Consider the following 14,650-nt stretch of genomic DNA (forward strand, 5'->3'; position numbering starts at 1 on the left):
CAGTGACTTATACCTACGTGAAAAGCGAATGAAAACAAACGAGTGAAAACAAACACACTCACATTTTTTGATAATATGTTAATATGGTATGAATTCGTATCAATGCTGAATTATTGCGATTTTCTTGGATCTCAAAGAGGATGGTACCTTTCTTTATTCTTGGTGGTGGTCTGAGAAGAAATCATTACAATAGCTTCACTTGTTGCCATTCCCTGATCTTACTCATTTTTGTCTAAGGATTCACATTAAAAGTAGTTACTGAGGAACAAATGAAAGATGCAAATATTAGCAATGTCTTTATATAAAATACGAAATAAATAATAAAATATATTTAAATTAGGTATTAAGAGTGCATGATATAAGATCTTTTTTGTGATAAAAAAATACGTTAGGTACAATCATTTGTTCATATACTTATAATTTTTTTTATTTTATATCTAATCACAAACATAAATCTTGACTTTACGATTAAAATTCTTAATATTTTATTTTAAATGACTTGAGTAGTACCTACATAATTCTTTCTCATGTTGTTTTGTCTTATTTTAACATGAAAAATTGAGAATATATCTATATGTTACTACAAGGAAATTATCTCCTTTCTTAAGCGGTAGAAGCATTTTAGAAAGGAGATCATGTCTTTGTATACAGGACGAAGGATACATTATAACATGTTTATACATTTATATGCAAGTTTATAATAAATCTCTTTGTCATTTATGATGTCACCTAATTATGAAATATGTAAACAAATTCAATATAAAACGAAATTGGCACAAGAGCGATAAAATATTTGTTTAAAATATATTAAAGTATTAAATCATCATAAAGCAAAATTACAAAGTTAAATTTATAATTATAATATCATTATAACCTGTGACTTTCAGTTTGTTTGAGCTAAGGGCCCGTTTTGAACTAAGTTCATTTTGATTTTAATGCGCCCCGACTTCGCTCTCAACTCGCTTATAACATTTGATACCTTTAAAACATATCTTACATTTGAGATTTAATTCTTAATCTACAATATAACATCGCGTGATTTAGTTAAAATTCAAAGTCAAGATTACATCTATGGGCTATTTTTGTTTTATTTATCAAGTCCTTACTGTGAGAGCCAAAAACTAATAAACTTTAACAGTAATTTGTGTTATCAAGGGATATACTTAAACTTATAAATTTACAAATGCTCGAGTCCGGTTAGTTCAAAAACACACAATGACTTGTGCACAACATAAAAGGAGCATTTATTATCTGCTAAAATCGAATCTATAAGATAGCAAAGTACAAAACTTTGCAGTCATCTTAGTTCAAGTATGTAGCGAAAGTGTCTCTAAATTCAAGGGTTCATCTCGAAATAATATCAGTCGAAATTAACCCAAAAAGTTTTGGGAACACCTGGCTTCTGCAAACACTCGTTCCAGCTATCGATGTAGGGAGACTTCGCGTCAATTGTTGCTTTTCCAAGTATTTCTTTCTTGCCCATCTTTAACTTGCAACCAAGACTAATGTAGATACTGACTTTGTCTAGGTTAGCTTTAAACACTGAGAGTTTAACTGTAGAAGATTTCGGGTCCCATTTAGCAGATATTGTCGGTTCAAATCGGTCACTCTTCCAGTAACATTCAGCTTTATTTGCTTCCAGTATCGTGGCTTTAAGGTACAGCGGAGCTGAAAATATATTTACATAAATGACTAGGTTATATAAAAACTAAAAGCCTTCTGACTCTGTTTCTGAGTTTTCTCCACTTAACTGATTTTACATGATTTGACATTTTTTTCCAAACTGTAGCACAAAATATTATTTAACGGACATGGTAGGACTCGGTCATGCACAAAATATACCAGATCCTTCTAGTATTATATTAATCAACAAATTATACGGTCCTAATAAACTTGTTTCGTCCGATGTCCAAATACACAAATTACCAACATGACACGCCCAGAACAACAAATGAGTACAAATATTTGCCCACATTCGGATTCGAACCAAGAAGTGAACTGGCATGATATCCAATTACGCAACGGAGGTCATCGGTCCCTAAAAGCATAGAAAAAGCTTTTCATTATTTTCGTATAAGTTTGACTAGCATTTAAACGAAGAATAAATAAAGGTATTAGAAGAATAATAACGATTATTTAACAATATATTTTTTAAAATGAATATTTTATTTCAATATTCTTTAATTGTAACTTTTAACATATCCACGGAGTCTTCCTAGTTAGAATAAAAGAGCATTTTTTACGGTCTAGTGCCTTGCTATCTTACTAATAGGTAGTCCATCTTTTTTACCCAACCATCGCGCGGGGCTGCATATCGTGAAAATTTCCTAACTAAATCAGTTTGTCTGTTTTTTATATGAATAGGTTTAAACATTGTTTTTTTTTTCTTTTAATCTAGCGACTGGCTTTGCAAGAGTACTGCACTCTACACGGGGTGGACAGAGGAAACTATCTGAAAGATCACGTCCAGCTTCAATGCTGATACTCAATATACCTACTACAGAATGTTTTTCCTACAAAAAACATCGTTATTACTTTTATGACGTTGTAAACGTGTAGTGATAAAGATCTATAGATATGTATTTTCTCCTTTCCACATTTTATCTAAATTCTCGAAGCCATTTCAGCTTCAAATACATATACCTAATCTGACATTTTAGGGTGATAAACAACAAGACACAAGATGGATCGACATCGTTTGAAAGGTGGATAATGTATAATATATACATATGTTCATGAAAATCGCAGGGTCCAAGCAAGTGGTGTAAATAAATGTGGGCGAATTTAAATGACGATAATGCAACCTAAACAAATATAACGAGCAACCCGGCTCTTCTGCGTAGTTTTGCTGCTGACACATGTGTACATTTACGAGCACGATTCCGACAAGTCCAAAAAGCAAATTTCCTAAAATAATTGATGATTAAATTTGCTAACCTAAAGGGCAAGGGGTTAAGTAGTATTAGTAATATTAAATGGTAATACTACCTACATAGTATAAAACGGCCTAACGGTTTCCTCTTTTTTGTTCAACAAAAAACTTTCGACGTTTATTTTACTGCTATAAACACATCGTGAAAACCCATTCCTAGGTACCAAAATATAGTTATTAAAATTTAAGCAATAAAATAGTAGACAAAATTGATGATTAAAATCAATTCAAAATATTAAATAATCTATTGTCGCAGTTATCTTTCAACAGGTGAAATCAGATTTACTAAGTTAATTCAGACTGAATAGAAAAAGGTTCTATTCGTATCAATATTCAATCGGTAGAAAGTAAATCCAAAGATTTTTTTATAAATCAAAAGAATTTATTCTATTACTTATCATAGTACATTATAGACTTAGAACATAAATTAAGAGATACTTAATTGTGCATGGTTCATATAGAGGAATAAAATAGCCCATAAGCTTTCTTCCTGCTACCATTTATATGAATTATGTCTGTGTTTAAAACCCTCTGTTATTCAGGTGTATATGAGCATTAATAACGATACACGTGGCAATTTGGCCATTCGATATCTTGGCACGAGTCGGTTATTACAATGCCCCAGTTAACATTATATAAAAACTGTAAAAACTGGAAGGCAGATTTTTATTTAGTCTGTTGTATTGTGTTAAAGTATCATTAGTGGGTGTTACAGAAAAACACCTTATAAAAAATAAAGATTTACAGACAGTACAGTAGTTAATATTTTTCAAAATTTACCAACTATGTTTCAAGGGAAAAACTTTTTTATTACCACGAAAATATCCACAAAAATTCAGGAAATTTGTCGTCTCATTTCACCACAGAATAATATGACTAATGACTTTCTGTAGACAAAACTAACCGGTAACTACAAAAGCAAACATTTGGCCTTTCGTCCCAATCACTAATCAATTTATAAAAGTTAATTCGTCTAATTGGACGGGATCGGCAACCGAACGCCTATAAACGGAACAAGTATAATGTTTATAAATAACATAAGTTCGTAAACAATAAGGTTTTGTTTTCTAAGATCAAAAGGTAGTCTTGAATGTTCTTATGTTTAGGGTATCCGATGTTTGATTCCCACAGAGCACTGAACGTCGTACTCGCTAGCACACCATCCTTGCTCTTCACAAATTACTTTTGTGTTTTTATTTATTGTCTACAAAAATAATTTTAATATAGCCTACTACAGTACCACCGTGGCTACGCCTATATAAGAAGCCTACACGCCTAACTAGGTCTACGCCTTATTTCAGACCTGCGATTTGAGCTGTACATTAACTCGTTAGTCAATTCAAGAGAGATGAACATACTGACTAGTACTAGCTTAGCTTAGCGTAGCTTTCCTAGTTGGTCGACGGTTTAAATAATAATTAAAAATTTATTGTAACCCCAGTCAGAAGACTGTGGTGAATAGCGGCAAAATACATCATTGCACACAGAATAAATAAAAAGAAATGACGCAACCACTCAAACACTTATGATTTCACCAATACAAAGTATGAAGAAATAAAATTTTACATGCAACGTGTAACTATACTTACACATTAACACATGTAATACATATTATATATATATACATACACACAGTATTTTTATCATTAGTGTCAAATTATAATGTCGTTTATCATTTCGCTTTATCTGTTCGCATGGTAGAGTGGTTAAGACAAAAGAGAATTGTACATACCTAGTAGAACTCTAACGATTTTCTTTAAGCATTTTAAATTTTTAAAAGATTTTTGCTTAGTTTACTAACATACTAAAATGTAAAAAGATACATAATGTTTCGTGGTAATAAAAAGTAAGTTACACATTTAGTCAGAATTTTTATTTGTACTTGTTACCCTGACACCATAATTATTATTTGAATTACTAAATCAATGCAATAATCGTCAGTTTCATTTAGAATTTAAAAAAAATGCAGACCGCTGTCAGCTTCTTTCTATGCCAAATGCCAACAGAAACTCATCAGTAACACTCTTCATCAAAAAATATCCTCTACAAAACGTAATAAATAACATCCAAGCAAGTGAATAAAAAAACCTAATAAAAATTGCACCAAAAATGATAAATAATTGCGCCTCCTCATTGGTTCATGTAATGTCACTTTCCTCTTACAATTCAAATCGCATAGCCGCGAGCCCACTCTCTCCTGCTTAATAAGCAAGTAGCATACATGCCTCGTTGCTTACTGCTAACTACATTCCTGAACTGTACACTAAATTATTGCAATTACCTCAGGACTAAGTCTGATTTGCAATTCTAATACTAGTACAATGTATGTTTCATACCTAAAATTATATCAGAATACATATAATAAAAAAACTTTTAGATTAAAAATTAAATTTTTGTATCTGTAATATAAATGTCCACGTATCTAAATCTCAGTTAAATGTACAATTATGTATGTCTCGTATTACCAACATTTGCTCGGGGAATAATACTAAAATACATGAAAAATATTTTTATTACTGTCCTCGTAAGCAACCCGAGAAACCCTATTGCTTGCCCATTTATCCTCCTCCCTCGTAACAAGGTACCTGAACGAAAGTATACATTGTTTACACAATGCCTAGTTTTGGTTTGTCAGTCAGTAACGCAAGTTTAATAAAACTTGAAAATCCCTCAGGATTTAAATTTCAAATAATTTTATTACCTCTAAATTGCTCCTGTTCTTGCATGGTCTGCACACTGGTCCTCAGACGGTTGACAGTGAGCTGGACCACGTCATTCAATCCATTCTCACTGCTGTTATACAGCAGGGTCACCTCCAACTGGCCCTTCTTGTTTTCCCGCTGTAAATTTCATAAAAAAATATATTTGTAAAATTGTAGCTCCGATGGCAAATCTGATAAAAAATAAATTTTCAAATTTGTCATCAACAAATATAAGAGTCCTATCCTACACATAGGAGTAAAAAATATGCGAAAACAGGCTTCAATTAAGCAATGATAACTTAGATATAAAATATTTCCCACGAGATTCTTTTTTATATTAATTATGTCAGTTACATTTTGATGGTATTTTTACGATTATTTTATGTTTACTTTATTCATATATCAAAATAAGATGCCTGGTGCAGTCATTAGATCACAGCTCTAATACAAATTAGTTTCGTCAAGGTGAAGCCGCTATCTATCATCTCAACCTCATCACTATCACATACGTAACAAATCATAACAATTACGATCCACTACAAGTAGGTCTAACAACATGTACTTTATGTGTAGATTCTGACTCTTCGAAAAACTTTTATTTTAAAAAATAAAGACATTGTAAGCTACATTACTAATATATGTTTTTCTTACTATACAGCCTACAGATATCGTACAATTGTTACATTTTTCAGCCATATTTTCCACCGAATTAGGTTCGTTGTCGTTTCTACATTACTTGTGCTGTGCACCTTATACCGAGGATTTTAAATTTTGGTCGAATCAAAAATAACTGGGAATTAGCACGATGTCATCTATGTGATGTGACATAGGTAATTCTACAAGATATTTTTTATTACTCTATTCATAAATCTCATTCCCACGTCAACTAGGTAACTCGATGCCATCCCTTGAATTTCAATGTTTTTCTCAAAGCAAACCTCATAATCGATATTTGCACAGAAATTGTCAGAAATCTTCTGAAAAATTTAAAGTTTGATTTTAGTTCTGGTGCCTACGAGTAATATAAAGTTTAATTAGTGATAAATACACTACATACATTTGGCACAAGTTTTTATGTAAGTAATTGTAGCAAATATAGTGTCTGGAAGAATGTTTATCTAATGAAAAAGAACATCAAAGGCAATAAATGATTGCTTTAAAAATAGTCATCTCTATAAGTATTAAAGATAATTTAACTTGCGTCACCGTATGAAGTACAGAGGCAACCTGGGATCGGCCGAAGTCGAGGTCAAACCCATTCTATTGTAGACGTCTAAAGAAGTCGAATGTGTTCACATCGCACGTTTGTAGGACGTTAAATTATACCCTGACTCATCCAATATTACACAATCGATATCATGAGCGGCATTCCTACTTAAAATCAATATGACTACTACCTACGTGAAATTTATCTATCAATTAGTTTCGATATTTTCTAATATTAAATAAAAGATTTTGTTTGGTATTAACAGCTTCCATGATGGACCGGTAGCGAAGAAAAAACATAGTCTGCTACCCTTGCCTTGCAGATTGCAAAAGTATAAACTTGGGATTCTTCTTTATGGCGATGGGCTAGAAGCATATCACTACTTGAATCTCAATTTCATCATTATGCCATATGTACATGGCCTTTCAGTCTTTTTAAAACTGTTGGGTCTGTCTACCCCGTAAGTGATAAAGAGGTTAATATAAATCGGAATACATCAAAAAGGGTTATTGCGAGAACTAAGTCTTGCCCAAATACCATTTGTTTTGTGTAGTATTAAAAGGGTTGAGTTGACTTTAAATCTTGAAGTCTTTACACACATACTTGCCTTCCTAGAGCAACATTTAGCATACAAATAAGGAAGTTAATTCTTTCCACATCTACCTACTTCGCGCATTCGGATGAATAACTTATATTTAACTAGTATATTGGCTGTTCTTTTGATAAGATGTCTAATATGATGAAGAACTCTAAAACCTCACAAAGAGACAGCTTAGTTGGACGTAAATTAGGTTATTTTTTTAGAAATGAAAGGGAAAATACTTTAAACAAATCATATTGCTTTATCAAATAGTCACAATTACCCAATAACTGCTCTTATCATTATCATAAAAGTTATTGAACCACGGTTTTCAGTTATAAATGGTCGAAAAATCCTATTTTATACATACACATATTCACGTCTATAATCCCTTATGGGGTAGACACTTTTTTATTTCGGTCTTTATTTATCAAATTCGTATCAACATACAGACATATATCACGTCTTTATCACTTACGGGGTAGATAGAGCCAATAATGACAAGACTCGAAGGGCACGTTTATAATTCCCATATATTAATCGGATGCCAGCTCCAAGTCTTTTCTAAAACTATTTAATTGAAAAATATGTCATTTCTGTATTATAACGAGTTAAGGTATTAAACTAGAGAGTTCAGATTTAAAATGCGCAACTTTTGTGCGACACCTTTCATAAAATTTGAATACCAAGATACAAATGATCTGCTAGATTAAATATTATAATGCTACATAAAATGAATATTTCTAAACACCTTAGTAAAATATAATTTGTTATCAATTCTATAAGTTCATGACCTTTAACATGTGTCGTTCCATTAACACTTTTCGACTTAATAGGTATAATTGCGCCCATTGGGACGAATTTTGCCCATTAGTATTATTGTGTTAATATTAATTTAGAGGGATAAATTAATAAGGTAACAAAATTATATAAGCACTTTTTTATAGTGCTGGCCTACATAATTAGGTACTGCATTACAAACCATCTTAAAAATAATAAAAACCATGAGGATATTTAGCGTGAATTCATTTTATATACCTACCCTTATTTATAAATATCAGGTAAGCGTTTCGGAATCATGGTAAGTGAAAATATATTGTATCTGCGTACTCCTCCGGGAAATGCGTAACTGTGTGTTTTTTTCTTTCAGAACTACGAGAATTCCTAGATGCCAAATATCTTGCTTTTATAATTGTACATATACGAAAAATATTCACAATTATTCATTTAAAACTTAAATAGAGAGGTTCAATTCCATGGTTCAGGTAACTAATCAAATGATACAGTTCGACCATAGAACAGTTTAAGGCTGGCCTTCTAAGTCAAGGATGATACGAGGTGGTATTTTAGTTAGGTTCTTACTTTTAATTTTTACGAAGCATGAGACTTTTTGTCTTTTTTGTACTGTTACAAATATGAATTTTTTAATTAAATGTATTGTTTAAGTTTAAGTACAGTCATTAAAAGGTATCATTATACAGACTGTAAGATCGAGTAGAGGAAAGATTTAAAAGTAGAAACAAAACACAATTTATACATATATACGATTCTGCACAAAGTTTTGAATGACATTGCACACATATTCTAGATTCATACAATTTTTTTTACCATTATTGTCAATACATTACCAAAAAAGTATGTTTTGTAAATAGGAAGGAGGTCGATAAAAGTATGTCTTATATAAATACTTCCTGAAGAACTGTGGTATTTATTCAGAAAGGATTTATGTATATAATGAAAACCGCGTTAAATCGGATCACTTTTGTGAGCACTTTGCAAAACATCCTTTTTTGAAGTCTGTCAAAAAGAGGATGATGAATGTTTTGAATGTTTTTCTTACATACCCTTGAATCAGAAGCCGCCAATCCACTTGCAATCGCATTAATGGGTCGCCAAATATCCGGAGTGCCGATCAAACCATTTTTCAGATCATTTTGGAATAATTTTGAATCGAAATTCCATGTCGCTGCACCGAGAGTCCTGCGCTTCTCTAACACAGATTTTTGTAACGCGGCCTCGGCTTTAGTAGATTTGAAACTACTGAAAGTTTTTTCAAGAAAACCTCCCTTGGCTTTTGGTTCTTCTTGAGTGGCAACTTTTGAAGTTTTGGAATCAGTCTTGGCGCCTCTCCGTTTTTCCGATTCTTGTTTTGCCGGTTCTAGCACGGCGTAAATTGTTAGCGATAAAAAATGTCCGGCAACTAGAGACTGAAGGTCGTTTTTTTTTGTATCTTTTTGCTTTAGTTGAAACTTGAAGTCTTCGTTCCATATTGGCCAAGAGCTTTCCTGTAGTGTGGTTTCAAATTTGCTATCTCCAGGAAAAATTTTTACCTGTAAAAAGCAGATAAAATTTGATCAGTGCTATGAATGTCGTCGAGTAATCTTACCACTCTTTTTTTACTTTAGACAAGTAGTTTGTAAACCGACGCTGTAATGGTAAAAGAAAACGAAATACGAAAACCTGCACATTCAAACAAGTGGATGTGCAAGTTATAATAGAATTAGGCCTCTCTACAAGTTGGCGGAGGTCAGACGGGAGTGACGGGTATCCTCCACAGAGGTAAGGAAGCAACCGGGACTAACGTTAGGAGAAGTATGCAGAGCAACAAGATTACGTTCTCTACTTTCTATTTTATCTTGGTATCCAATAAAAAGTATTTAAGGTGCATATAAATTTAATCTTAAGTGCTTAGGTATCACAAATACACCTACGCAATTACTTATAAATTTTACTTAGATTCCTTTTTACATTGTCTTACCTTAGTGACAAAGAGGTAGATAAGGGACAATCACATTTAGTAATTACGCATGCGACAATATACTTACAATAATAATTAATAAACAAAGAAAACGGAGAAGCGCCGGGTTATGTTATTTTAAATATTTTTTAAGGACAATATACCTTTAGTCGTAAGGTATCGTAGGTTGATATAATGGATAGAAACATTATTTTAATAAGGTATGCCATTACTTTTCATTCGCATACAAATTCGTTAAAAAATTAACATATCTACAATTACGTCTTTACCTCTTACGAGATAGATTTTAAACATTGAGTACTTTTGGCTTATTACAATTTTAAGCAATTAGGTTAAATCAAACGTTTGTTATGAAGTATAACAAACGTTTGATAGAGTACATATTCCGCGTATAATGTCATTAAAGTATAATATCTGATTGCGATAATCAGTTATCAGTGATTCACAAGGTTAGGTCCATGTATATTTTGGTACCTACTTAAGAGAAGTTGTTTAATCAAATGTCACTTACGTTTCGTTAAGTATTCACAAAATCTTTTTGTGAATATGTACTCTAAATTTTTCATATAATTTCTGGTATGTGTAATTCTGGTGTGCACCTTCAAAATTAATGAAATACACACCTTTTAGGAATTGCGCATATCCAAACCTAGAAACGTTTCGTCGGAATAAATACCTGTTACTGGAGGATCTGCTGCAAACGAGTACTTTATGCGATCGAACTGTGAGCAGTAGACATTTTTGATAAATTTCAAGTGTTGAATGCATGTCATAATTGAAACTCTACCAACTTAGTAACAAACAAAGATACAAACATATAATTATATCTTTATCCCTTACGGGGTAAACAGCCAAGAGAGCCAACCACGTTGAGCTGTGCCATTGACTAACAAAGTCAGTTAAATACTTTAACTACTGGTAAATTTGTCTCCTGCTAAATAAGATACATATTAGTCCACACTTTATAGCGGTCAGCCAAAAATAATCTTGATTGGTATGTGTACTAAAACATTTAACTAAATAATGTTTACGGCTTCCATCCGCGTGTGAGTAAATTTCGCTTGCGCAATTACATAGGTGCGCAGGTGTTTATTTTTACTATTTTTAATGCATCCTACATAATCCAATTATAATAACCATGGTCAATCCAAATGGTTGCGGAGATCAGATAGGAGTCGCTTCGTGTAAAAATCTTACTCATCCAATCCACGATCCATGTTCAAAGGCACACCCCGGGCTCTTCTCCAGAGTGGTGGGGTGATGCACCCGGGATTCCAGCCAGATGGAAGATCTACTTAAAAAAATTACTTAATTAATCTTCATGGAGTATGTTCCGGTTGAATACCATGAGATGAGCTCGAGTCCGCCTATAATCACAATTCAGGTAGAAGCGGTGCGCGTACCTACTTTGGATTAAAGGTACCTACCTAATTTCCTCTCTGGTTACCTAAATGTGAAGATATCGGTTTTCCTCACGGTAGTCAAGTTTGGAAGGAATTCTATTAAATGCCTCATTATAATTATACAATTCCACTATTGCAAGCTTTAACGGTACCTAACTTAATGGTTCCCCTATTAGGTACTTCAGTATCAAGAAGGTATCTACTATTTATATTAAAACGTCAACTTATATAAAATGTAGGTACTTTAATGAAATAATTTCTGCAGATTTATAAGTTTAATATCTAAGTGGATACCTAGGTACCTGTTAATAAACAATCAGTCGGCAGTTGCTGACGCCGGCCTCAATTAGTAAAACAATTAGACGGATGTTCGTTAGTGTATCTCCGCTATGTAGTAGTTACCGCCCGCATACCGAATTCCAAACAAGAGATTATTAACTAGAACTTCAAGAGAAAAAAAACGGAGTTCACCCTATAAGAATTGTCTCATGTAAGTAAGTCTATAAAACAAAAACATAAGCTGTGTAAACGTAGCACGAATCTGGTGGATCGTGGGTCTACCCATAAGTGAGTCCAATAGCACTACCCTTTACTTACACCCTTCAGTAGTATCAGAGAAATCATAATAATTACAAGACAATAGAAATTCAATAGGTATTCTAGGCATCAGAACCTATAGGAGTGATGTCGTCGTCTTGCAACGCACGTAGTTTTCGGAGCTGTCAAATAAAACGATATTATGACTGATGTTGATGGTCGTGATAACCATCACTTATGGTGAGAAAAAACATCGTGAGGAAACCTGCACATTCAGGCAACTGGATGTGTAACCATATAATCCAACATGGGTTAGTTTCCCGTGCGAAGGAGCTCATACGGGAGTCACTACGTGTAAAAACCTGACTCACTCCATAGTGGTGAGGTTGCAACCGGGACTATAGCCAGAAAGGTCGTGATAACCATCAGTATTTACTAGTAGGTATACTAATGACTTTAGTAAGTACAAAAACTTATTATTTCCATTAAATTCATAAGAAAAGTTAACACATAAATAGTTTCCTCTTAATAAAAAAACTTGACCTATTGCGGTGCATAGGTCAAGTTAAATATTGGATACTGTATAGCCTTTTCATATGAGTTTAAACGTTACGTGTTCATCCCACTATTCAGGTTGATTAAATAGAAATAAGATCAGCTATCAACAGACCTTTCCAGACAGTATCAACATTTTTTTTATGTATTTAATCTTTGCTGTGGGGTAAGTGCTGCATGGGTCCCGGTACTTATAATAAGATCACTTCATGTCTTTCCCATGGATGTCTTAAAAGACGACTAAGGAAAAGCTAATAAACTTGGGATTCTTCTTGTAGGCGACGGGCTAGCCATCTGTCACTATTTGAATCTCAGTTCGATCATTGAGCCATACAGCTGAACGTGGCCTATCACTCTTTTCAAGACGTTTGGCTCTGTCTACCCCGCAAGGGATATAGACGTGAGTATATGTATGTATGTACTTACTTGTTAAATTTTTTTAAATAACTTACTTTGACAAGATATCCATGGGCCCTACTAAGCCCGAAAAAGGAAGGAAGGTGTCGCGCACCAATAACAGTCACATATAAAGTTTTAGCCACAGGATGGAGCGACAACTTGAATCCAATTTCCGGCTCCAGGCTCCCGCTGCCAGCTAATTGATTGTCCTTCTTGGTATTTAAAATATTCTTCAATTTCCCAAATGAAAACTCCATCGTAAACAAACTGCCGTCGCCAACGCGATATCAAGATACCAACCGCCGTAAAAACCGGTTCTTTGAATAAACTTATCACGTAATTGCAATTAAACGCGACTTATATCTTATATCATAAAAATTCATGGTTACATTTTCACTTGATAAAAACTACACTATTCACAAAATTAAACACGAAATTCACAACACTATTTGGACACCGACTGGGACAGTCATTGAGTTACTATGACATTAAAAAGGCATGTGTTGTGTGTATGAAGATCGCATTAGCACTATCAACATAACACGACCTCAAAAGCAATGCTCCTCGTAGCTACGATAAAAACATAACTTCTCTTTCACACTTGGACGTGGGGCTTAACGACCAAAACAACATGCGAATGCTTGGTTATCTCGTAATTTGACCGGTTAACATTGCTGAAGTTTACATGGATGCTAGTGACATCTAGCGAAAAAGACCTAAAACTAGAAATCGCTGTTCATAGATGGCGTTATTAATCGATATATTGAGTAGGATCTAAAAGTAGGATCGAAGAATTTTTTAAATGCTTTTCACGTTAGGGTAAGTTTTAATTTGTATCAGGTTCTGATATAAATTTACATTAAATTTACATCGTACGTCTATTTAACCTTTGGGAAGGGTTTGATTAATCTACAAAAAATAAGTAGATTTTAGGTACATACACACTGCAAATAAATGCAGGTGTGAAAAACGACACAATACATTATCATAATGAAAATATTATGAAATTTTATTGTTTTTCTTCGAACGGTTCACTTTACACAGGGTAGCAAGTGTCAAATACATTATACAATCGATAATTAAAAAAAAAATGCATCCATATGTGTCTTTATTCCTTACCAAGTAGAAAGAGCCATGAGTCTCGAATAAACTTTTGATAAAAACCTCACTCATAATAATTATCTTAGTATGCCTTTGAGGCCTGCACCATTGAAATTAATTATTTGAGGCTTTCATGTTAGGAACAACCATATTTTGATGGTAAAATAATTTCATAAAGTTATAGAGTAATTGACCGTATGACAACCTTGGGGAAAATCCAACCCAATACAGTAAAATTAAAAAAATGTTATCAATGTACCTAATTGAAAAAATGATAACCAGCGCAAGTGTGTTAATTAATAAATGTTCTGTGGCGCAGCGGTAGTACGCACTGTCTGTAACACCGGAGGTCCCGGGTTCAAATCCCGGCCAGGACATGAGGAGAAAAGAACTTTTTCTGATTGGCCTGGGTCTTGGATGTTTATCTATATAAGTATTTATTATAAAATATAGTATCGTTGAGTAAGTATCTCGTA

General features: G+C 33.3%; 1 protein-coding gene across 1 annotated transcript; it reads right to left on the reverse strand.

Moving 5' to 3' along the window:
* Positions 1-283: 283 nt before the first annotated feature.
* LOC106133717 (uncharacterized) lies at positions 284-13,625 on the reverse strand. The gene is made up of 4 exons (XM_013333533.2): positions 13,127-13,625; positions 9,266-9,751; positions 5,634-5,772; positions 284-1,668 (listed from the first exon to the last, which is right to left on the reverse strand). Exons 1-4 carry the CDS (start codon positions 13,328-13,330, stop codon positions 1,361-1,363), a joined length of 1,137 nt encoding a protein of 378 aa, XP_013188987.1. The 5' UTR covers positions 13,331-13,625; the 3' UTR covers positions 284-1,360.
* Positions 13,626-14,650: the final 1,025 nt, after the last annotated feature.

Source organism: Amyelois transitella, chromosome 7 (genome assembly GCF_032362555.1).
Source record: "Amyelois transitella isolate CPQ chromosome 7, ilAmyTran1.1, whole genome shotgun sequence".
Classification (NCBI taxonomy): domain Eukaryota; kingdom Metazoa; phylum Arthropoda; class Insecta; order Lepidoptera; family Pyralidae; genus Amyelois; species Amyelois transitella.

Bases quoted from the DNA above. Each gene is read 5' to 3' on its own strand.
- LOC106133717 (XM_013333533.2), bottom strand. From the start codon at position 13,330: ATGGAGTTTTCATTTGGGAAATTGAAGAATATTTTAAATACCAAGAAG. The intron at 9,752-13,126 runs GTAAGTTATTTA...TGCTTTTTACAG, and splicing joins CCCATGGATATCTTGTCAAA to GTAAAAATTTTTCCTGGAGA. The intron at 1,669-5,633 runs GTAATAAAATTA...ATATATTTTCAG, and splicing joins AGAACAGGAGCAATTTAGAG to CTCCGCTGTACCTTAAAGCC.